Source organism: Saccostrea echinata, unplaced genomic scaffold (genome assembly GCF_033153115.1).
Source record: "Saccostrea echinata isolate AGI-Se365-2 ecotype Australia unplaced genomic scaffold, CSIRO_AGI_Sech_v1 ptg000047l, whole genome shotgun sequence".
In the NCBI taxonomy this organism is placed as follows: Eukaryota; Metazoa; Mollusca; class Bivalvia; order Ostreida; family Ostreidae; genus Saccostrea; species Saccostrea echinata.
In genome coordinates, this window is record NW_026889796.1 from 13379556 (window position 1) to 13403068 (window position 23513).

The 23513-nt window shown below is 35.1% G+C and overlaps 2 protein-coding genes across 4 annotated transcripts in view; one reads left to right on the forward strand and one right to left on the reverse strand.

The window, feature by feature from the left end:
- LOC133202716 (regulator of G-protein signaling 12-like) overlaps nt 1-23513 on the forward strand; it is a 281826-nt gene that overhangs the window by 39153 nt on the left and 219160 nt on the right. For 2 of the 3 annotated variants that reach the window (XM_061338575.1, XM_061338577.1), the window contains exon 12: nt 92-1567. In XM_061338575.1, coding sequence (XP_061194559.1) covers nt 92-1083 — 992 coding nt within the window. In that variant the 3' untranslated portion in view covers nt 1084-1567. Of the gene's footprint in view, nt 1-91; nt 1568-23513 lie in introns of those variants that run through there. The other variant, XR_009723285.1, reaches the window with a different exon arrangement.
- The window catches only part of LOC133202503 (protein mono-ADP-ribosyltransferase PARP14-like), a 35413-nt gene continuing 14892 nt past the window's right edge, over nt 2993-23513 (reverse strand). Inside the window, exons 16-29 of the mRNA XM_061338343.1 lie at nt 19911-19978; nt 19284-19517; nt 18796-19017; nt 18147-18372; nt 17842-17949; nt 14562-14627; nt 13396-13578; nt 12913-13119; nt 12340-12551; nt 11978-12184; nt 9075-9285; nt 8366-8574; nt 7946-8126; nt 2993-4891 (exon numbers count right to left, since the gene is read on the reverse strand). Of these exons, the coding sequence (XP_061194327.1) occupies nt 4605-4891; nt 7946-8126; nt 8366-8574; nt 9075-9285; nt 11978-12184; nt 12340-12551; nt 12913-13119; nt 13396-13578; nt 14562-14627; nt 17842-17949; nt 18147-18372; nt 18796-19017; nt 19284-19517; nt 19911-19978 (2621 nt within the window). The 3' untranslated portion in view covers nt 2993-4604. The remainder of the gene's footprint in view (nt 4892-7945; nt 8127-8365; nt 8575-9074; nt 9286-11977; nt 12185-12339; nt 12552-12912; nt 13120-13395; nt 13579-14561; nt 14628-17841; nt 17950-18146; nt 18373-18795; nt 19018-19283; nt 19518-19910; nt 19979-23513) is intronic.

Below are 23513 nucleotides of genomic sequence, written 5' to 3' on the forward strand. Positions count from 1 at the left end.
ATGCTATGTTAAAAAAAAAACAAAAACAAAAAACAGAAAATTCTTGGATTCTGTGAAATAATTGTTTTCTTCACTTCCTTTCTTTTCCCAGAGGAGAGATTCCTTGAACTGTTAACTAAAGCACAGAGCAGTCGTATGGATGATCAACGGGGACTAGGAACATCAGCTTCAGAAATTCCAGAGTTTTTACGGAACAAAGTGGAATATCCCTCTGGGAGGGAGAGTGCTCCTCCGATTCTGAAACATGATAAATCTCATCGGAAGGGAATAGTGGGAACTCCTGAAGACTATGTGCAAAACGAAAATGAATATTTTACGTCGTACACGCGCGGTCAAGTCTCTATGAGACCCTCATCTGTTCCAGCAGATTCATTTCAAGATCATTCATCCTCACAAGGAGTTATGGACTCTAATGATGACAGTTATATAGTTAATCAGGATCAGAGCTTTAGTGCTGATGGTGTGCTACCGTCATCGAGTGAAGCAGAGGTCTATTTTCAGACCACGGATCCCGACAGTGCTGACTTTGATGATCCGCGATTGGCCGAGAAAGGCTTACGTGACCTCGGCTTTGATTACAGTTATAACATGTATCAGGCTAAGGCTTGGGGCTATTCTCGCCATCGACCCACCGGGCTCTCACCTACAAGACAAAAGAAACTGACCCCCAGTAAACAATTAGTGACACCCACAGAGAGATTCTCGTTAGACGAGGCTGCTCTTCTGGACAGTAGTCGAGATACGGACAAAACGTTAGTAGGTTCACAATTGGAGGAAAGACCAAACTCTTTACCCGCAGCCATGGATCGCATCTCACCCAGAGCCTCCTACTCACCCGCTGTGTCTCCATTTGGGGGATACGCAAGGAAATCTGTTGGTGAAAACACAGTTAATCATTCAACTCCAAAGGCAGAGTCCATGACATCCCGATACTCTAATCATAAATCGGCATTCCATGCCCCAGCTGTTCATATGGGTTCACCAATCACAGGGAATACGTCTTTTAGTGGAGATATGAATGAGTCTCAAAAAGCCATGATTATAGACTTGGGGAGCTCTGATGAAAATGTAACTTTTGTGTAGAGTCTTTAGATTTGTAAGGTTTTATTTCTATTTCAGGTACTTTCTTTTTTTGAGTTAGTGCTATCAGTTTTCATTGTGCTATCGCTTTTGAAGTACATAGTATTTTTTTTTACTGACTTTGTTTTAAACTGTACAGAATATCCTAAAGCAAATCATAGATCTTCAAGTTTTTAAAGTCATTCTTCATTAGCTTATTGCATTTAAAATGTGATACATGTAATAAGAAAAAAACTAGCTTTAAATTGGAATATTGAGGATGAATATCGTGCAAAAGATAAAAATGTGTGAATATGTAATATACAAGTCAACTGCCACTCTGTGTGTATATGTATTATGGTGCTAATTTGTGTAGTAATTCTGTTTGTGTGTAAATAGTTTTGGAACCTCAGAGTGTAAGTGGTGTGTATATTGTCTTTTTCATGTAACAGCAAATGAAAGAAATATTTCTATATTAAATGACCCAAAAATTAATAAAAAAAAAACTTGAGCCATATAAAAGTATATTGTGTTGTGATACCTATAGCATACTAAGTCTGTGCCAAAAATATAAGGAAGACAATCAACTTTCCAGGTTTTAAATTGTGCATCCATTAATAGGGATGTCAGTTTTATGCACAATTAAGATCTCTTAAGCAGTAATTTTTTTTCTCTGGACAAGTAAGAATATCGGTCAATCTGCAAAGATTCTATGGGGGCAGCAACCTCCAAGGACTCATTCAGTGGAACAAGTAATTACACAAGCTTGACAGTCATCAGAAAGAAGTACAGTAAAACATGGATATAGCATACATAATTATAATGAATTCATTCTTACAGCAAAGTGTTTCATTTCCCATGGTTTTAAAAAATACTGTGAACTTAACATATAAAGTGAATCAAGTTTCTAATGAATAAAATTTTTTGCATCCTTGATACTTTCCCTATATAGGGTGTTTTACTTTAGTAATTTCTACATGTATACCCTTAACTTATGTAGGTATATTTAACTTTTGCTGATGATAATGAATTAACATTAGAGACAGTGTCAAAGGCATTATAAAATAAGAATCCTGATTGGTAAGTACATGTACTTGAATTTCAAACTACAGATATACACTTTAATTACATTAATGACCCCATGGAAATAATACGTTAACAGTACTTTGAAAAAAAGTTTAGTACCAATTGCAGTTCGACTTGAATAACTGCTAAAGATTTCCTCATAAAAATCATAAAACACCAGACTGAATTGTTTTGCTTTCCAAATGACGACTAATTAAGAAATTAGGAGCACTTGAAGAAGGCAGGTCTTGGTAATTATTTGTCATAAACGATCATGAACACAGTCACACACATCAATTTATCAATATGGTCTTTGAATAAATTTATACACCCTTGTTCCAAATTTGATTACTTTTTGAGGTAGTGGATTGAGTGTAACATTAATGTCTGATTATAGACCTAAAGCTTTAGGTCTATAGTCTGATGGTTTAGAAATTTTTGAATGATTGGAATGCAGTAAATAATTTAACAGGCATTATTAGCCATGGATATACCAGTACCCTCGATTTTAAAAGCAAAAGAACTTTTTAACAAATTTCTTGTCTTGAGTAACGAGCAAATGATTTTACCAAAGAGGTCAAGCTACACCATGAAAGTGAAGTGTGGAATCATTTTAATTCATGGCGGGGTCAATGTTCATGGGCAGGCAAAATTTTACTTGTTCCTGGGGACATAATTTCAAGGGTTACTCGTTTATATGGTAGATTTAATGAACCAATATGTTTACAAAAATAAACGTTTGTTGGGATGTAAATTCCGTGGGTAAGGGTGACCCATGAACATTGGTCCCTCACAAACAATGATGATTCCACAGTGTGCAAATTTGTTTCCTCTTTCATACATGTATATATAAAATTAAAACCTCATATGCTGAAAAGATTTTATTGCAATTCACTGAAAGACTCTCATGCAGACACAAGAAAAAATTTATGCCCAAATTAAATGCACAATGCATCCAACACATTTTCTTTTCTCTTTTTTTTTTTTGGAAAATAATATAATATCACATGCAGAGCAATACATCATTTAAACATTATACTGTAAAATCACATATTTTCGTGGAGTCAAATTTTCAAGGTTTGAGAAAGAAATATAGGTTTGTGGGGTTTTGATTTTGTGGATGGACAAGTGTTGAGTAGTAATGCATATGGAATTTTACATTTCGAGGTGGTCATGAATTCGTGGGTCTCTCCATACCTTGAAAACAACGAAAATTAACCCCCCACGGAAATTAGTGATTTCACAGTAACTAGCTAAGAGATGACAGGTCAGAGACAAATTGATTAATAGTCTAGGTAGAATTGTAAAAATACACTCAACCATGGAAAAGGTTTACAGAGCAGCAAAGTAAAAACTTACTCCAATTGTCATTTCATTCAAGGAATACATAGTTTATTGAGTAATGAAGAAGGAAATCTTGGTGATAAACGGGAATCATAAAAAATACATACATTCTCGTTTCAAGATGAGCGTAAAAAAAAATATGGCATCCAATTTTCAACACATTTTGAATTCACATCTTTCAACAACTGAAAGACAAATCAATATACGTTTTAAGATATCTGCAAATGGTTCACATTGCTCAGTGCAATCTACATAAACATTTTCTATACATTGTATGCATGAACAGGCATGGATCCAGGAATTTTTTCCCGGGGGGGGGGGGGGGGGGGGAGGGGTTTCCACCTAAGTCAAAGAAAAATTCCAACCCAAAAATTTCTTTCCCAAACGTGAAAACAACTATTTCATCTTGGTGGTGGTGGGGTCCATGTTTTCTAGGGTCCAAGGTCACTTTTTTTATTTGCCTCAGTATATACTTTAAATAACTCTGCGAATTCCAGGGGGGTGGGGGGTCCAGACACACACCCCCTCTAGATGTGCACATGATGCAACTATTATTATGCATCTAATCTAATAAATCATCTGTGAAAGCTTTTTGGTTAAATTTAGCTGGGGACTGTTAATGACAATCTATAGTTGTGGTGAGTTTATGAAAAAATTCACTGGGCACCATGAGAACTGGACATAAACACTTTAAGTTTCCAATGCTACAAAAAGATCTAACTTGAAATAAAAATACAACTAAAACTCCATAGAAATGCCTTAAGTATATTAATATTTTTTTTCATTCTTCACATTAATTCTAGGAATGATCGGAATGTTTTTTTGTTTCTCTCGCTAAAAATTTAAAGCATAAAAATGATTAATATATCAATATTTCAAAATCTGATACATTTTCCCTTGTAACAGCATTTTGTTCATATACAGTAACAATTATTACCTGAACTCCATATAAAAGCAATTTAACAAAATTAATCATCATTTATTAAATAATACCGTGATATAAAGTATAAAGAAATTCACAAGACATTCATAATACATGTGTTGTAAAAAATTCCTTACAATCATACAAAGTTTATCCGACATAATTATATATTTCTGTCTCTATCTCACAAAAATTCAAACCGCTTGTGCCGAGATCAAATCGTGAACTCAATACAATATTCTGGATATGCCTGGGTGTCATTAAAGATGACGAATTCTGTTGGGTTGTTTAAGTCATTGACGGCACAATCGTAATTCACTCCTACCATTCTCTCTGGTAGGTATCTCATGCCTTTTTGTCCCCTACAATAATGACCTGTTATCACTTTTGCCTGATACATCTTTTTTTTACCCGAAGGATCTTTACCCGATAACCAGTCTCTTGCCGAGTATGAGGCGTCGCTGGCAAAATAAACGCCCTGTCCATACCATGGCTCTCCAGCTGAAAAAGAAATTGTTCATTTAATACAAGAATTTAGCTCAAATCCAGTTAAATTAGAAGGGTTAAAAACAGATATTTGGTGATATTATTCATATTATTTGTGACAACTTTATTCACAAATTGTCAGACTGATATACATCTTTACTATTAATTTTTGTAAATTAGGAAACATTATTCATAAATATACAATTAAATAATTGGTTTACTATGAAAAATATTTGGGAGTAAAAATAAGGTTGCGAAACTCACAGATATTTCTGTCACATGAATAAAACCAGAAATATGTCCACAGGACTTAAAAATTTGTATTAGTGTATGAAGTTTGATGAAAATATCTTAAATAGTTTCTTTAAAACCAAGTTTTATATACAATAAATAGCAAGTCAAAGGTCATTGGGAAGGTCATGGTAAAAAAAAACTTGGACAGGGTTGATAAATTCTCACCAAATTATGTTTCAGTGCATAAGCTCACATTAAAGTATCTTAAATAACTTCTTAGAAACTAAGCTAAATGCAAATTTAAGAAAAGTGAGGTCAAAGGGAAGGTCAAGGTAAAAAAAAAAAGGCCCATGGGCCACATCGCTCACCTGAGCACATTGGCTAGGAAAAGCACAAATCACTTCAGTATTGAAAAGTTTAAAGGGGGGAGGGGGGGCTTGGATTTTGAACTACCTGAGGATGCTTCCATATTAATATAACAAATGGCTTTGCTGTTTTTGAGCAGAAGATTTTTAAAGATTTTTTTCCTATATATTCCCTTGTTAAAAATTTGATCCCCCATTGTGAACCCTCCCTACCCCCCCCCCCCCCCCCCCCCCCATCATTTGAACAAACTTGAATCTACACTACCTAAGGATGCTTCCATATCAATATGACTAAACATGGCTTTTCTGTTGTTGAAAAGATTTTTTCCTATAAATTTGATCCCACATTGTGGCCCCACCCTACCCCTTGGGGTTATGATTTGAACAAACTTGAATCTACACTACCTGAAGATATCTATGCTTCCATATCAATATGACAAAACATGGCTTTGCTGTTCCTGAGAAGAAGATTTTTCAAGTTCATGATTTGAAAAACTTGAATCTACACTACCTGAGGATGCTTCCATATCAATATGACAAAACATGACTTTGCTGTTCTTGAGAAGAAGATTTTTAAAGTTTTTTCCTATATATTCCTATGTAAAACTTTGATCCCCCATTGAGGCCTCACCCTAACCCTGGGGGTCATGATTCGAACAAAGTTAAATCTACATTATCTGAGAATGCTTCCATATCAACATGACTTAACAAGACTTTGCTGTTCTTGAGAAAAAGATTTTTCAAGTTTTTTTTCTGTATATTCCTATGTAAAACTTTGATCGCCCATTGTGGCCCCAGCCTACCCCCAGGGGTCATGATTTGATACAAACTTGAATCTGCACTACCTGAGGATGAATCCACATCAGTATGACTAATTGTGACTTTGTTGTTCTTGAGAAGAAGATTTTTCAAGATTTTTTGCTATATATTTCTATGTAAAACTTTGATTCCCCATTGTGGCCCCACCCTACCCCTGGGGGTCATGATTTGTACAAACTTGAATCTACACTACCTGAGGATGATTCCATATCAATATGACTAATTGTGGCTTTGTCGTTCTTGAGAAGAAGATTTTTAAAGATTTTTTTCTATATATTCCTATGTAAAACTTTGATCCCCTATTGTGGCCCCATCCTATCCCTGGGGGTCATGATTTGAACAAACTTGAATCTACACTACCTGAGGATGATTCCATATCAATATGACTAATCGTGGCTTAGTTGTTCTTGAGGAGAAGATTTTTAAAGATTTATTCCAGAACTTTATATTCCTATGTAAAACTTTGATCCCCCACTGTGGCCCCACCCTACCCCAGGGGGGTCATGATTTGTTCAAACTTGAATCTACACTATGTAATAAAGGTCTCACATAAGTTTCAACTTTTACAGCCCAGTGGTTCTTGAGAAGAAGATTTTTAAAAGATACCACCAAATTTTCACTAATTCTTAATTATCTCCCCTTGAAAGAGGGTGTGGCCCTTCATTTGAACAAACTTGAATCCCCTTTACCCAAGGATGCTTTGTGGCAAGTTCGGTTGAAAATGGTCCTGTGGTTCTTGAGAAGAAGTCGAAAATGTGAAAAGTTTACAGACGGACGGACAGCTAGACAGACGGACAACGGACAAAATGTGATCAGAAAAGCTCACTTGAGCCTTCGGCTCAGGTGAGCTAAAAAATTGATGCAGTTCAATAGCACTCACTAAAATGTATTAGCATATGAAGTTTGAAAAAAAAAATGTTACTTTAAAGCTAAGCTAAACACATTTTTTTTTTAAAAAAATGAGGTCAAGGTCAATTACAGTGATGAATTGAATAGCTTTCATTAATATGTATGAGCATATGAATTTTGATAAAAAAAATTTGAAAACTTTCTTTCAAACTTGGCTGTACAAAAATTTAAAAAAGTGGTCAAGGTCAAAGGAAAGGTCAAGGCCAAAATATGTTGCTCTCACCAATATGTATCAGCGTATGAAGTTTGATAAAAATATCCTGAATATCTTTTTTTGAAACTTAGCTAAATGCAAAGTGTGATGGAAGGACAGACGAAGGACGGAAGACATACATGACAAACACTATATGCCCCGGCCATATTCATTGTAGGACACAAATATTGCTTTACAGTGGTGGTCATGCAGTTGCCCTAGCTTTCTTGGGAACAGACATTAACAATAGCTTATTACTAAATTGTTTAAAAAATGCAACTATTTATTTCCATATTCTTCTGGTGAATTCAGTTGACATTGTTTTAAAACGATCAAATCAACATATGGTGTCGATCATACAGAGTGTGCATACATAAGACTATACATTTGTAATAAAAATATGTATCCACACTTCTTGGTGTTACAGCACTTGAAATTACGAACACATTATAACTAAACACTTCTTTTTACTGAAAATATTATTCAAAGCATTTTTTTTAAAATTATTGTTATAAAAGGACCAACAGATTGCAATGTAATAATCATCACCATTATTGCCACAGTAACTTCTGTTGAATCCGTAGTAATTAATGCTGACAATGGCTGCTGGCGCCGCTCCATGCCACAGATCCTGTACTAACTTGGTTGTTTTCTGGTCCACATGCTTTTCTATGTGATCAAGCTTGGCTGCATACTGTTGGTATAATGAAGGGTTCTGAATTCTTTCAATCTGTAAAACGAGATTAAAACATTGATAACTTTAAAAATATCCATAGCACAGAAGGATTAGACAGAATGACATGGTGTCCTGTCCCATAGCAAGTTAAAATTATTTCAGGATAAGAGGACCATTCAGCTTTATCCAACTCATTGAAATAGTTTATATTCACTTTGCAAGCCATGAGAATATACACCATTTCAACTCACTGGATAAAGCAAAATATAGAGATCCTCTATATATCACATTACCTTGTTGACTTTGACATTGTTGAACTGCCCGACTGGATTATTAAGTGGATTGGGAGCATTGCCTGTGTTGTAGATGCCTGTTTTAACTCCACTCAGGAATCTTTTCTCAATGTCCTGGTATTCTGTACTGGAGGGAAGTAATGTTACAACCTTGATATTCTCATTATCCTTCATCACGGTCCAGTGGGCTGGTAACTCAATCTTATTTCCTACATGTAAGGAAAATCATGTTTAAATCCATAAAGAAATTGTTTGGTACACTAACAGGCTCAAGGGCCATGTGTCTATTGACCAAACTTTTTAACTGTTACAAAGAACAAGTACATTCAGGGAATGTCCCCAGTTTAAGGACAGAAAAAGTGGACAGAAGACCTAATAATACAAAGAGGAATTGATCTTGACCTTTCATTTTTTTTTTTCATAAACTCAACTGGGTCTATGTTAAGTTAGAGAGTGACACTACCTTATGTTTCAATGCAAAGGCTCAAAGAGAACTGAGTTATCCTCTGGACACCATTTTATGCAATATACGAATTTATGACCTTGACTTTTGACTTCAAAATCAGCAAGAGCCTTCTTTAAGTTACTGAGAGTTATAATATAAAAGTTAAATGACTTTTAGAGATACCATTCAGAAACTTAAGTGTTACAGACATTAAAATTAACAAGAGCAGGGCCTGGGATAAAAAGATAAATCTATATCTCTAACCCGTGGCCTTTTCTTTCCTGACAACATTATCTGTTTGTGTTGGGTCATCAGCTGGGTATTCCTTCATTGTTGTCAAGTCAACAATAATATCCCCATCCACTGCCTTTAACTTGACAATGTTCTGTTTCTTCTTGTAAGCATTCTCAAGGTACATATTCTGACGTTCTGGATAATCTTCAAGTTTGTCTATACCAGTCATTTGGTCTTTTACCTACAATGGTAAGTTATCCCTTTTTTACCTTTTAAAATTTATTTTATTTATAACTTCTCTCAACTAAATTTCATGTATTTAGTTATGCACGTAGCATATAATAGACAAACGAGTATTCGGCATATTTGGAAGAATATTAAGAATCCTTATGCATGGTTATATGCATATTTAAACAAGAAGTCTGTGAGCCAGTGCTCACTAATACCGGTAATACCCCCGCTCTGATGTGAATACACAAGTTCAGTTATGGACAGACACAGTGATAATCAGGAAGTTGACATGGGATTTGTACAAAAATGAATCCCTACACATGGCATGCTTAAACAAAGAGTGTGCTAAAATTTCAAGCATCTGCAATGAGTAGTTGCTGAGAAAACTGCTATCCAAATTTGTTATGTATGGTACAGACAGTTGCATGGATAAACAGGAAGTTGACATCGGATTCATACAGAAATGAATCCCACAATATGGCATGCCTTAACAAAGAGTGTGCTAAAATTTCAAGCATCTGGGATGAGTAGATGCTGAGAAAACTGCGACCAAAATTTGTTATGTATGGTACGGACAGATGCACGGATAAGCAAGAAGTTGACATCAGATTTGTACAACAAGAGGCCCATGGGCCACATCGCTCACCTGAGTAACTTTGGCCATGCTGTTCTTTACCGGATCCCCCCCCCCTTGTAATACCTATTGTGGCCCCGCCCTACCCCGGGGGGTCCTGTTTGAACAATTTAGAATCTATACTACCCAAGGATACTTCCACATAAGTTTCAGTTTTTCTGGCCCAGTGGTTCTTGAGAAGAAGATTTTTAAAGATTTTTCCTATATAATTCAATGTAAAACTTGGATTCCCTATTGTGGCCCCGCCCTACCCCCAGGGGTCATGATTTTAACAATTTAGAATCTACACTACCCAAAGATGCTTCCACATATGTTTCAGTTTTCTGGCCCAGTGGATTTTGGGAAGAAGATTTTTAAAGATTTTTCCTATATATTTCAATGTAAAACTTGGATTCCCTATTGTGGCCCCGCCCTACCCCCGGGGGTCATGATTTTAACAACTTAGAATCTACACTACCCAAGGATGCTTCCACATAAGTTTCAGCTTTTGTGGCCCAGTGGTTCTTGAGAAGAAGATTTTTAAAGATTTTTCCTATATATTTCAATGTAAAACTTGGATTCCCTATTGTGGCCCCGCCCTATCCCCGGGGGTCATGATTTTAACAATTTAGAATCTACACTACCCCAGGATGCTTCCACATAAGTTTCAGCTTTTCTGGCCCAGTGGTTCTTGAGAAGAAGATTTTTTAATGATCCCACCCTATTTCTGTCTTTTCTTGATTATCTCCCCTTGTAAGGGGACTTGGCCCTTTATTTTAACAATTTAAACTCCCCTTCACCCAGGGATACTTTGTACCAAGTTTGGTTAAAATTGGCCCAGTGGTTCTTGAGAAGAAGTTGAAAATGTGAAAAGTTTACAGACGGACGGACAGACGGACGGACGGACGACGGACCACGGGTGATCAGAAAAGCTCACTTGAGCTTTCAGCTCAGGTGAGCTAAAAATGAATCTCAACATATGGCATGCCTAGAGAAAGTGTGTGCTAAAATTTCAAGCATCTGCAATGAGTAGTTGCTGAGAAAACTGCTACCAAAATTTGTATGGACAGACACACACACAGCTAGACAGACACACAAGGGTAAAACAGCATACCCCCTCTCCTTCGGATTGGGGGTAGAAAAAAGGTAGCTTAGTGTGAAGTATTAAGAAACCGAGGTCTTTAAGTGCTCAGAAAATGGATCCCATGAAATAAGGGGGAAAAATATATCAACAAGATGTGTTTGTGAAACACTGATGCCCCTGTATGGCAACTTAAAGCAAAAGTTAAACTTTCTCTAATGCAAATCAAATATGTTGATACTCAAAGTAAGGTCTTGTCTCGAGGAATAAACCTGTGAAATATGAAAGCCCTAGCAGCAACTATTGAATAGATATAGAAAAGGTTAAAGTTTATTCAAAAGTAAGTCAAACATCAAAGTCAAGGTCAAATGGTCAAAGTTAATGGTGCCAAAGGAAAGGCCTTCTCCAAAGAAATACACAGGTGAAATATGAAACCCGAAATACCAAATGTTCAAAAGTTATGGCCAAGGTTAAAGTTTTCCAAAAGTAGGTCAAACTCCTAGGTCAAGGTCAAAGGGTCAAAGTTGTTGGTATCCAAAGGAAGGTCTTGTCACAAGGATTACAGGATTGAGTGATGTATGAAAGTGATATATGAAAGCCCTAGCACCAATTGTTCAAAAGTTATGGCCAAGGTTAAAGTTGGGTAAAATTTTGCAAAACTGGGTCAAACTCCAAGGTCAAGGTCAAATATGGTGGTTTCCACATAAAGGTCTCGTCACAAGGAATACACATGTGAAATAGGAAAGCAATAGCTTCAACCAATCAAAAGTTATGAGTAAGGTTAAAGTTTTTGCAGACAAACAAGGCAAAAACTATATACCCTCAAATCTTTGATACGGGGGCATAAAAATTGGTGTTACTGCAACTTTCACTCAAGGATGCTTCACAAGAAATGAGCAAAATAATTCTCCAACACATACAAATTTGGATGGACAAGAAAACATGCATAAACTATCAGATCACTTTGCAGAGCCAACAAAGAACATAGCTAGCCCTCACTATACCTACCATGACGCTCCATTGCACTGTATCAGCCACCAGTTTGGCTTCCTCATCCAACCATCGCTCTTTCTGGAAGTGTCTCAGCAGCTCATGTATTTTGTCTTTGGCATTAGCTACCTCCTCTGTCAGACCCTCTATCATTATAACTCCTCTCTGTTGTTCAATGGACATCTTGACATCATGCTGATCCGACACTTTTTTAATCTTGTCCAACTACACAATAAATAGGTACCCGGTAGGTTTAAATACATGAAAATATACATTGCTGGAATCTTGGTTTATGATCTCAAACATGTTTTCAACAGATTTTGCTCACAGAAAAGTATTTGCCCCCACATCTTGTAGAAGGCACTGAAAAAAAAAATTACCTCATTTGGTTTCAAGTTTGGAAGTAATGTTACATCCTCAATTTTAGCTTTTGTTGACTGTGATTTGATGAATTTTGATATTTCCTCAATTGTATCATCTCTGGCTCCCTTTGTTTCTCCATAGATCCATAAAGTCACAGATTGGTCTTCAACAACAACAGTTGATGAAGCCAAACCTCTCTGTGGAGCCAATCCAACATTGCTTGCCAAGTCTACAAGAAGTTGTTAATAAGTTTAGGTCCTTAGTGTGAAGAAACGAGAGAAAATGCACAAAACCAAACTCTATATACAGTCAAACCTTGTTATCTCAAACTAGATGGGAGCGAGAAAAAACTTCGTGATACTGAGGGTAAAATACTTAAAGAATATTAAGTGGTTGGAACTTCCAAATCACTTTGACATATCCACGGTATTCAAGATATCAGTGTTCGATATACTGATGTTCAACTGAACATGTATTTAAATGACACTTAGGAAAGACTTTAAGCAGGATTGAATATTGTTTATTAAGCAAGATAGAATATTGTAAACTAAAATTTTGTTTTTTGCTCTTTGTGAGAGATGAACACAAACCTGACAGCTTGTCCAACATCCCTGTACTCTTGGATTTCCCACATGCATCCCTCATTGCAGTGGACATGGGAGTGACCATCTCCTCCTGGAATGCTACAATCTTGACCATTGTGATCTTACTCTGACCATTCTGTGACAAGAATTCAGAAACACTATCCACAAACATCTCTCCAATAGCTTCTGGTTTGAAGGTCACAAATCCTTTTCCTGATAAATTAAAAAGAAAAATAATGTTTTCAAATTACTTGCATACATACAACTTTAAATTGATTAAATTGATAAATTGCAGTGTCTTTTTTTTTCTTTTCTCTAATTAAGTTTGAACTTTAAACTGAAATTTAAAAATATATAGTAAGGAGATGTGTCAAACATAATGTTGTGACTTCAAATGATTCAGACTGTTTTTAATAGATATGTTTGAAAATAACTTGAAAAGTGTCCAGTCAACAGGCTCTATTCTATAGGTAACAACAAACAAATTACCTGTTCCCAGAACTGGAAAGGCTATAGTTGTACACTGTGAGTTGTCGGCCATTTGCAGTGTTCTATTCACCACATCTTTCCATTTCTTGATGGTATCCTGACATTCGATGTGGATGATGTGTTTAATATTACCAAGTCCACAACCAGAGGTCACAATCATCTTCTTGTCCTTCATTTCTTTCTCTACATGACATCAGTATTTCTTGAGAATAGTGTCAGGTATCAAAATAGTTCAAGAAAAAGGCTTTTACATTAACTTTGCATGGAATTTTAAGTTCCTTAAATACATAGGTAATCAAAGATTATTAATCTCACCTCAACAAATGTTATCTTTAAGTAAGGCAAATTTCACATCATATTCTTATTTTAGTTAGTGTACATCCCAATTAAAATATGGCTAAAATTCACTCATGTGGAAAATCTAGGTCGAATCCAGCATCCGAAGCATGTTGGTTAACGTACATCCCAAGTTGCATCATCCATGCAAGTTTGGTCAAGGTAGGGCTTATAGTAACTTGGGAATGGACCTGCTCCAAAAGCTTTAATCTGGTCACTCATCTGGAATATCTAGGTCAGATCCAGCAACCAAAGCAAGTGTGGTAGTGTCCATCCCTAGATGCATCATCCATGCAAGTTTGTTAAAGGTAGAGCTAATAGTTACTTGGGAATGGACCTGCTCCAAATACTTTAACCTGGTCACTCATCTGGAAAAAAATGTAGGTCAGATCCAGCATCCGAAGCAAGTGTGGTAGTGTCAATCCTTAGATGCATCATCCATGCAAGTTTGGTCAAGGTAGGGCTAATAGTTACTTGGGAATGGACTTGCTCCTAAAACTTTAACCGGGGCGCCGACGCCAATGCGGGGGTATAGCATAAGCTCATCTCAACTTCGTAGAGGTGAGCTAAAAATATTTCAACTTTTTCAAAAATTTTTTTTCAACTGTACTTAGAAATCAAAGAGGAAAAATATCCGGGAGTTCATTATGGATGCTTTAGAATTACCAATTGACCTTTTACGGTCTTCCAGTGCTCAAATATAGGAACTGAACCCTGGGACCTATCATTATGTACTATTCAGATTCATCACAGGTTAAGTAGCCATGTCCTCTACCTGCAGTAAAGGCAATGTAAACTTAATACGATTCCAAACACTGCAAAACACTTACTCTTAGCAGCACACTCTGTCTCCAGCTGTTTTCCACATTTCTTGACAAGTGCAGCAGAAACTCCCCCTAAAAATAAATAAGCTATGAACATGTAACTCGAAATCTTTCAACAATGAGAAGAGAACATTTCCACATCCAATTATAAAAATGAAAGGGATGGCTTTGTCTACAAAAACAAGAGGCCCAAGGGCCTTGAATCGCTCTTCTGATAAACTGTATAACCTATCACTTCTATTTGAAGCCTCTAAATATCCTGTATATTTAGATAAACCCTTGAAATTCCAATTCACACTCTGAGAACCCAAGATGATTCTAAGCCAATTAGTACCTGAGAGTTGGTCATGGTGACCTACTTATCACTTGTCATTCTCTGAGGACCCATCAACTAAGTTTGATGATTCTAAGCCAATTAATACCTAAAATATTTTTTAAAATTATAACCATAAAATTTTATAAGTAGGTCAAAGTGACCTACTTTTCAGTTGTTGTACACCAAGGACCTAAGATACATCAACTGACAAAGTTGGATGATTCTATGCCAATTAGTACCTGAAATATTTAATTAAAGCCGTAAATTTTCAAAAGTAGGTCACAATGACCTACTTTTCAGTCAACCTACTCTGAGGACCCATGATGCATCAACTGACAAATTTTGACGATTCTAAGCCAAATAGTACCCGAAAATATTAAATACAGCCATAAAATTTTAAAAGTAGGTCATGATGACCTACTTCACTTGTCCTACTCCAAGTACCCAAGATGCATCAACTGACAAAGTTTGATGATTCTAAGCCAACTAGTACCCAAAATATTTAATTAAAAGACATGTATTTTCAAAAGTAGGTCACGGTGACCTACTTTTTAGTCGACCTACTCTGAAGACTCAAGATGCATCAACTGACAAAGTTTGATGATTCTAAGCCAATTAGTTCCTGAAATATTAAATACAGCCATATATTTTCAAAAGTAGGTCACGATGACCTACTTTTCAGTCGACCTACTCCGAAGACCCAAGATACATCAATTGACAAAGTTTGATGATTCTAAGCCAATTAGTACCTGAAATATTTAATTATAGTCATATTAATTGAAAAGTAGGTCATGGTGACCTACTTTTCAGTTGACCTTTTTTGAGGACCCAAGATGCATCAACTTACAAAGTTTTATGATCATAGGCCTTAAGGTGTCCAAATTATGCCTCTAAAATGCTTTGAAATCGAATGCCTGCAAAGTTCAAAAAGTAGGTCACTGTGACCTACTTTTTAATAAATATGTTTTATGGCCCCAAGATGCATCATCTTCCAAGATTTAATGATTCTAAACCTCTGGGTATCCAAATTAATGACCTTAATTGTTTTGAAAAAGATTAGCCATAAAGTTCAAAAAGTAGGTCAAGGTGACCTACTTTTTAATTGACGTACTTCGAGGACCCAAGATATATCAACTGACAAAGTTTGATGATCATATGCCTTAAATTGTTCAAAATATGCCTCTAAATCATTCTGAAAAAGAATGGCCGCAAAATTTAAATAGGTCACTGTGACCTACTTTTGAGTCAACATGATATGAGGTCCTTAGATGCATCAACTGACGAGATTTGATGATCCTAGTCCTTATAGTAAGCAAAATATCAACATTTTAATAAAATGGAATTTTTGGTCAACTTTGAAGTGACCTTGAGACCACGCCCTTTGCCCCAGGGTAAATCCCCGTGCAAATTTTAATCTACAACATATCCTCATCCTTTTGTGTAAGTTTGGTGATAATCTGCCCAGTGGGTTCTTGAGAAGAAGATTTTTTAGCAACCAGTACTTTTGTTTCTATTTTCCTAATTATCTCCCCTTGTTTAAGGGTCACAACCCTAGTTTTAGTATAAAAGGGAGCCCTTGGACAAAGGATACCCTGTGACAAATTTGACAATAATTGGCCAAGGGGTTCTTGAGTTACGGGCCATAATCTAAAAAGTTTACGCACACCGCACAAATGGCCATAGCATTAGCTCTTTGAGCCTTTGGCTCAGAAGAGCTAATAAAATGTAAACTGGTTATTACTGTACAATTTTTTTCTTAAAACTCAGCCGCATCAATATCATCTATACCAAATTCTAAAACAAATTTACAGCAGGTGAAAAACAAAAGTATTGGTGTCCAGATTTTAGAGGTGCCACTGTATATTGAGTTACACTCACGCACATGAAGTACATATAAACACATTTTATTCTCTTTAAAGGGTTGTATTTGATTGCAGTCACATTTATTTAGAACACTAATATTGTAATTACAGTAAAACTTGTCTAATCCGGCGACCAGTGGTTCCAAAATTTTTGGCCGGATTAGACAACATCCGGATTGGAGAAAATTGAACCGTTATAGCAAGTTAAAAATTACATGGATACAAACTAGGAGTGGTAAATAAATACTTGATCAAATGTGTCATTTTTTACGTTTCACTTGAAAAAATCGTCTATTTCCGTTTGTTTTCAACTCTGTTTGTTCTTCAGAATTTTCATTTCTGTTTAAGTTTTTTATTCAGTGTCGAAATATAATATTTCTTGGTCATTTATCAAATTTGAAAATCGTTAAATGTTTTAAATACACTCAAAAACCTTATTGTAGCTGTAAATATTATTTTGTTAGGAACAGATTCCTAATTAATTTCTTTCTTTTAAAATTAATATGTTTGAATATTTAGACACTGTATTTGTTAATTTCAAATGTTATACATGTAATGAATATTTAACCAAAATCTTATGTCGTTATGGTCATTGTAAACTAGCGACACAAAGGGAAGTAATTCGAATTGCACGTCGTGCACGCAAAACGAAAGTAGAAAGGAGGTCATGAATAAGTCTCTAAGTTTTTCTACAGACATGCTACACGCAACCATAAATATCACTCATTCTTTTGCGAGTTTCCTCGCCTTACTTGAGCCATTAATGATTATTTCATCACGTTTGTTAAAATCTAAACAGTCGATACAGGATAGATCATTAACGGGACAATAATTACCCCACGCGAGACTTCGGTAATGACCAGCGGGCACAGGTAAAAATAAGTGGCCGGATTAGAGGAGATAATTTGTACTAATTATGAGCAGTTAGTTCTTTAAATAGCGGCAGGTTTACAGAATAGGCAAGATCCGGACTGCACAACATTTATTAAACATAAATTATAAAGAAAATTCAAGGGACTAAAATATTACGCTGGACTGAACAACATGCCGGAATGTACAACATCCGGATTCAACAAGTTTTACTGTATAAGCTTTCCTAAAAGTATACCTTGTGTAAAGTCCAGCTCTAGGTTGGTGCTGTTGACAATGGCATCAACTTTCTGCTCTGTAAGGTCACCTGCACTTACACTGATTGTCAACTGGCCAATCACAACCTCTGTTACAAAGAAAGAAAATCAACTTCAAAATCATTCAATTATGGTGTAGTTAGAAGCCCTGTTTGTTTCTTTGGTTTTTTTTTTTTGTATTCCTCACTGCTAAATCCACTTAAATTTGGAATCTACTTGTCTCCAGTTTATACTAACTATAGATTGCACTCATAACGAAGAAGGGCATGAAATACATGTATCTTACCATTCGGTTTTTGTCCATGTCTAGCGATGACATCAGAGGTTTCTTCCTCCTCCTCACTCTTGAACATCCTGCTGGCTCTAGTCATCACACCTCTTGCAAAACTGGTGGCCCCTGCAGCCATGGAGGAACCCAAGGAGCTGAGATTTACGCTCTGCCCCAGAATGGACTGATCAAGGGAGGGTTGAGCCTGCTGGGAACAGAACTTTTTCTCCTCACTCTGGAATGCCTAAAATACAAAATACTGGATATAAAATTTTTCAATGGGTCAACAAAAGATAACTTCCTAACAAGGTATCAAACTCTTAAATAAGAAATAAACAAGAGGCCCAAGGGCCTTGAATCGCTCTTCTGATAAACTGCACAACCTATTACTTCTATTTGAAGCCTCGAAGTATTCTGTATATTTAGATAAAGCCTAGAAATTCCAAAGCTAGGTCATCATGACCTACATTTTAGATGAAACACTCTGAGAACCCAAGATGATTCTAAGCCAATTAGTACCAATTAGTGCCAATTAGTTAATACAAGCAGAATTAAATTTTGGTCTTAGTCGTAAGTTCTTTTGTAAAATGGGCCCCATATTTTTCAAAACTGCATGACTCAAAGAAAAGTAAACCTTCAATATTTTCTAAAATACATCATAACACACCCCAAGAGATTTCCGATCACTACTGATGGCAACAAAGTTCACAGTCTTGATGTTGGTAGAAGACACCTTTCTATCAAACTCAGTTACTGCTTCAAACAGCAAGTCAGCGGCTTGTATGTGGGGATACCCGTTATACCCTGTTCCTAGGCAAGGAAAGGAGATGGAACTATGTCCCTTCTGGTTTCCAACAGTCAGGCATTTCACCACCAAGTCTTTCAGATGCTACAAAAACAATGAAAGAAACATGTAACAAATTCATCATTTTCATAAATGTTTTGAAGACTTTGATAAAAAAAAAACTGTAAAAATTTAGTGCTCTGCCATCTATTAAACTACAAGTACCTTGATTTAAACAATTATAAGAGATATTAAACAATACACTACACTGCTCTTGGCAAAGTACATGTGCACATAGCAGGAAAACCAGTTTTGATTGTTTCAAAGATTTTACCATAAATGAACTTTACATTTTCATTTTTCAAACTTACTTTTTCTGCTGTTTTGGGATCTTCGTTGTATTTGGGTAAGGTCATGATATAGACCTCCTTACATGGCAAGTTCCCTGCAGTAACAATGGCCAGATCCCCCACTTTGATTCCATTTGGATAGCTACCCCTCAGGTCCTGCTGAATTTTGCTCCCTCCCTCCTTCATTACAGCCTGAGTGACCTGTGTCCTGCTCAGGTCAAGGTCAGGGTGGGCAGACACAACAATTACATCATCCTGTAACAGACATATGTTACATATTCTAAGAGCTATCTTCAGATGAAGTCTTTTTTAATTTCACTGGGAAAATTTTTGGGCAAACAATTTGTATTAAATTGCTAATACTAATTATAAACTGTTTTCTTCTTTATTTGCATTTTCTTCAATTTACTTGATAAGGGAAAAAAAACTGAATTTATTTTGCATGAATAAAAATTTATCATGATGCATCTCTTTCCCAATTCAATCACCATGGCTAAATTAACAAAATTATAAAAATTAGTGATATTTTGACTATAATTTCCATTTTACAATATTCAAATATTTTCCAATTCACTTGCAAAAAACACTGAGACTTAACTCATATCATTATTAATTAACAAGTCATTTCTTGTGAACTAGAACCCTTACCTTTAACTTTGTGATAGAAGCCGTCTTTACTGTTACGACAATTCCATGACTAGCTGTGGTGTAAGCACCTGAAAGAAGGGATTTTTTTTTTGTTTTGAGATTAAATAGTAAACATTGTAATTTCTGAATCAGATATTCTGATATTAGAGCAAAACAGAGCAGAGTACTTAGTAGAATTCTAAAAATTCGAAAGTGACTACCTGGGTAATTCAGTAAACATTGAAATATTCATTTTCATTCCCTAAACTGTTTATGGTTTTGAATATTAAGGAATGTTACATTGTATTTAAAGGTATGTTTTGATTGATTGATTGTATGTTGTTTAACATCCCATTCAAGAATTTTTCACTTATACAGAGACTTCACTGCATGCTGGTGAAGGGCTTCAAATTTAGACCTATACTCGGCACTCAGGGCCATTAAGCAGTGAGGGTTCTTTATCGTGCCAATGCATACCGTGACACGGGGCCTCAGTTTTTAAGGTCTCATCCAAAAGACCTGTGACATTCATTTCAAATGTTGAGCACTTGGTGAAGGAACAATCACTACCCATGTTTACTTCTTAAGTTTGACACGGCCAAGCAAACAATCGAATCTGGGCATCCCAATCATGAAGCTTACGCCCTACACTACTATGACCATTTAAACAAAATGTTTTGAATTTAACTTCCTAGAGTCCTTGAAATTAAACCATAACCAGAGGTAGTACATATATTACCCAATTCATAATTATTTTTATTTCATTGAACTCGTGCATTTGTGTTTCACTTTGTAATGCATTGACATGTGCAATTGATATCAATTGACATTGAATATCATTATAGTTACTACTTTGCCTGATGTGGCAGAGGCATGCAGAAGTCATTTTTGTAGTGCCCATATGACAATGAAAGAGACGTCTGTTCAGGTAAACTCAATAAAGCGAAATACACTGAACTCTGAACAAAGCTAAGGCTTAATTATATAGCGGCTAGAGAATGACAATCTTGATAAAACAGCGTCCAATGATAACTCTCTTCCTTTTATGAATCATGTTCAGCTTTAACCTATGCACATGCAGTCTGACCTATTAATTAACTTTTGTGTTTTACCAATCAAAAGCTTTTAGTGTTGCTCCTTGATGACAAATAATTCCAAGTGGAATTTCTATTCATAACTTCTAGCTCTTTATCCCCTAAATTCAGCCAAGAATTTGATAACTGGAATCTGTTAAATTCAGGTGGAATCCTGTCCTAATGATTATGTCTGGAATTCTAATGGTCTACTATTAAGAGGCAGTCCACCGAAAAACCAGGCAGTATTGTATTAATAGGCGGCACACCGAATGTGAGGAATATTTGATATTTTATTAAAAACAATATCAATGTAGCCCAAAAGGAATAATGTAATTGAAGATTTGTTTGATAATTGCTTATTTAGTAAAATATCCTTGTGTTTTGTGTTTTTGAATGCCCCTATATAAACCATTGAATGTAGGTCAGAAACAAAGAACTGTAATTTCTAATACATTTTTAACAGGACTATAATTCACACTTAACTAAATCTAGAAATATTTCAACTTTTTGTTTAAAAAATAAAATCGGTGGGAAAAACACTTTTGATAGTAGTTTTCTGGCAAAATATAAGGACGTTTTTTATGAAATTTTGCGATGCAAGAGTTATCTTCCGTGGCATCGGTAAATCTGCTCAACACCTTTTTATCGGAATCCTAGTGAAATATTTAGAATCAATACACTTAAGAAAATAATTAAACAAAAAACTAAATACTTTATTTTCAAAATATAATTCATTTTCGCCTCCAGACGTAATATTTAGATTAAAATTGGCTCTATTATTCAGGTTGAATCCACGTTTCCATTGATGTATCAATGACGTCATATACCTGACTAATATTGCGTCACAATGAAATAGTTACAAGTTTCCAGAGAAGTTTGTAAATTCTTTGCGTAAAAGTGTAAAGAAAAAGATTTAAAAAAAAATGATTTCTCTTTTTCTGTTTAATTACTCTTCAGAGTGCATTATTCTAAATGTTAAATAATATTTTAATATCAAAATGTATTTTAAACAGGGGCGGCGTCTCAGCTAGATGACGTTTTGATAAGTAATTTTATACATGTCTGAGAACTAATTTTTTAAAACTGATTTACTAGGATATGCGTAAAAATAATTAATGAAGTGTTTAACATGAACATTTCTTATAGAATTGGGAATCAATGATGAATGTTTTAGATTTACGCAACACTTAATTCAACGAAGTTGAGATGTTTACTTCATGATATTTGTAAAAACTTAAATATATTTATCTATGCAGTCAAATCAAAATAAACAATCCGAAGTACGATTAAAAATGAAAAAAACCCCTGAAAAATAAGTTATAAAAATATATTTATTGAGTTAAACTACTGCTGAACTCCCCACTATAATTTGGCTCTAAAACGGAAGATGGTTTAGTGAAACATTTCGGTTTTTTATTTTTATTTTACTTATTTATTTTTTTAATTTGGCGATTGAAACAATCACACACTCACATTTAATATGGAGTATAAACATGTGACTATGTTGGCCAATTCTAAAATGTTTTCACGTTCATGAAACCAATTCTTAAAAATAATGATGTCATGACCCCCCCCCCCCCCCCCCCCCCCCCGCGCGCTTTTTGCTTGCGATTTATCGGCTCTTGAATAATGATACTATATATGAAAGAACTTATTTTCTTATTTATATAAAATCAAATTTTGTAAAAGAGGAAAAGGCTTTACAGATGACAGGTAAGAAAAAACTTGATAAAGTCGAGACTGTACACATAAAAATATTTCCTGTATTTAGGCAAGTTTAATTTCGCTCATTTAAAAACAGTTAAATGACTGAAAAGAAATAAAAGACAAGCATATTTTTCTGATAAATTAAAATGAAGAGCCAAATTTATGTTTCTAAATTTACAGTAAAAACCGATCCCGATCCGATCGAAAATAATGCAAAATTAACAAATTTATCAAACTAAAGGCACCTGCCACCTATATAACATGTTAAAAAAATAAATCAAGTAAGTTTTTACTCATATTACAACAAAAGAGCCAAATTTAACATTACAATTATAGTATTTTTTTCTTTATATAATTCCGGTCGGGATCGATTTCATTTGGAAAAATTATATATATATAAAAAAAAAATAGGTAAATTTGACTCCTTTTATTTCTTTCAATATACCTGTTCCCACTGATTTTATTGAGTGATTCAAAAGTTTGTACTTTGTATTCATAATAACATAAGAAAAAAAATCTGTCCTTGTAATGTATTGGGTTTTATAACGTAATGAAAATTGGATACTGAATTCAAAAAGTTACTTGCTTAACTCAAATTTGGACCATATAATTTTTTCTAAAGAAGTATAAATTGGAGTCTTATTCATTAATAAAATAAAAGATAAGAGTCTATGCTATAAATAATATTCATCGACACATCCAGCTTTTGAGTATCTGTTACATATAAAACAAAATAAAAACGTAGTAATTTTTTTTACCCTTATGTTGACCTTTTTGCACTTAAAATTAAGCATTTACCAAAAATAGGACTAGAGGAGCACTAAAATTTTTTTAATGTTGT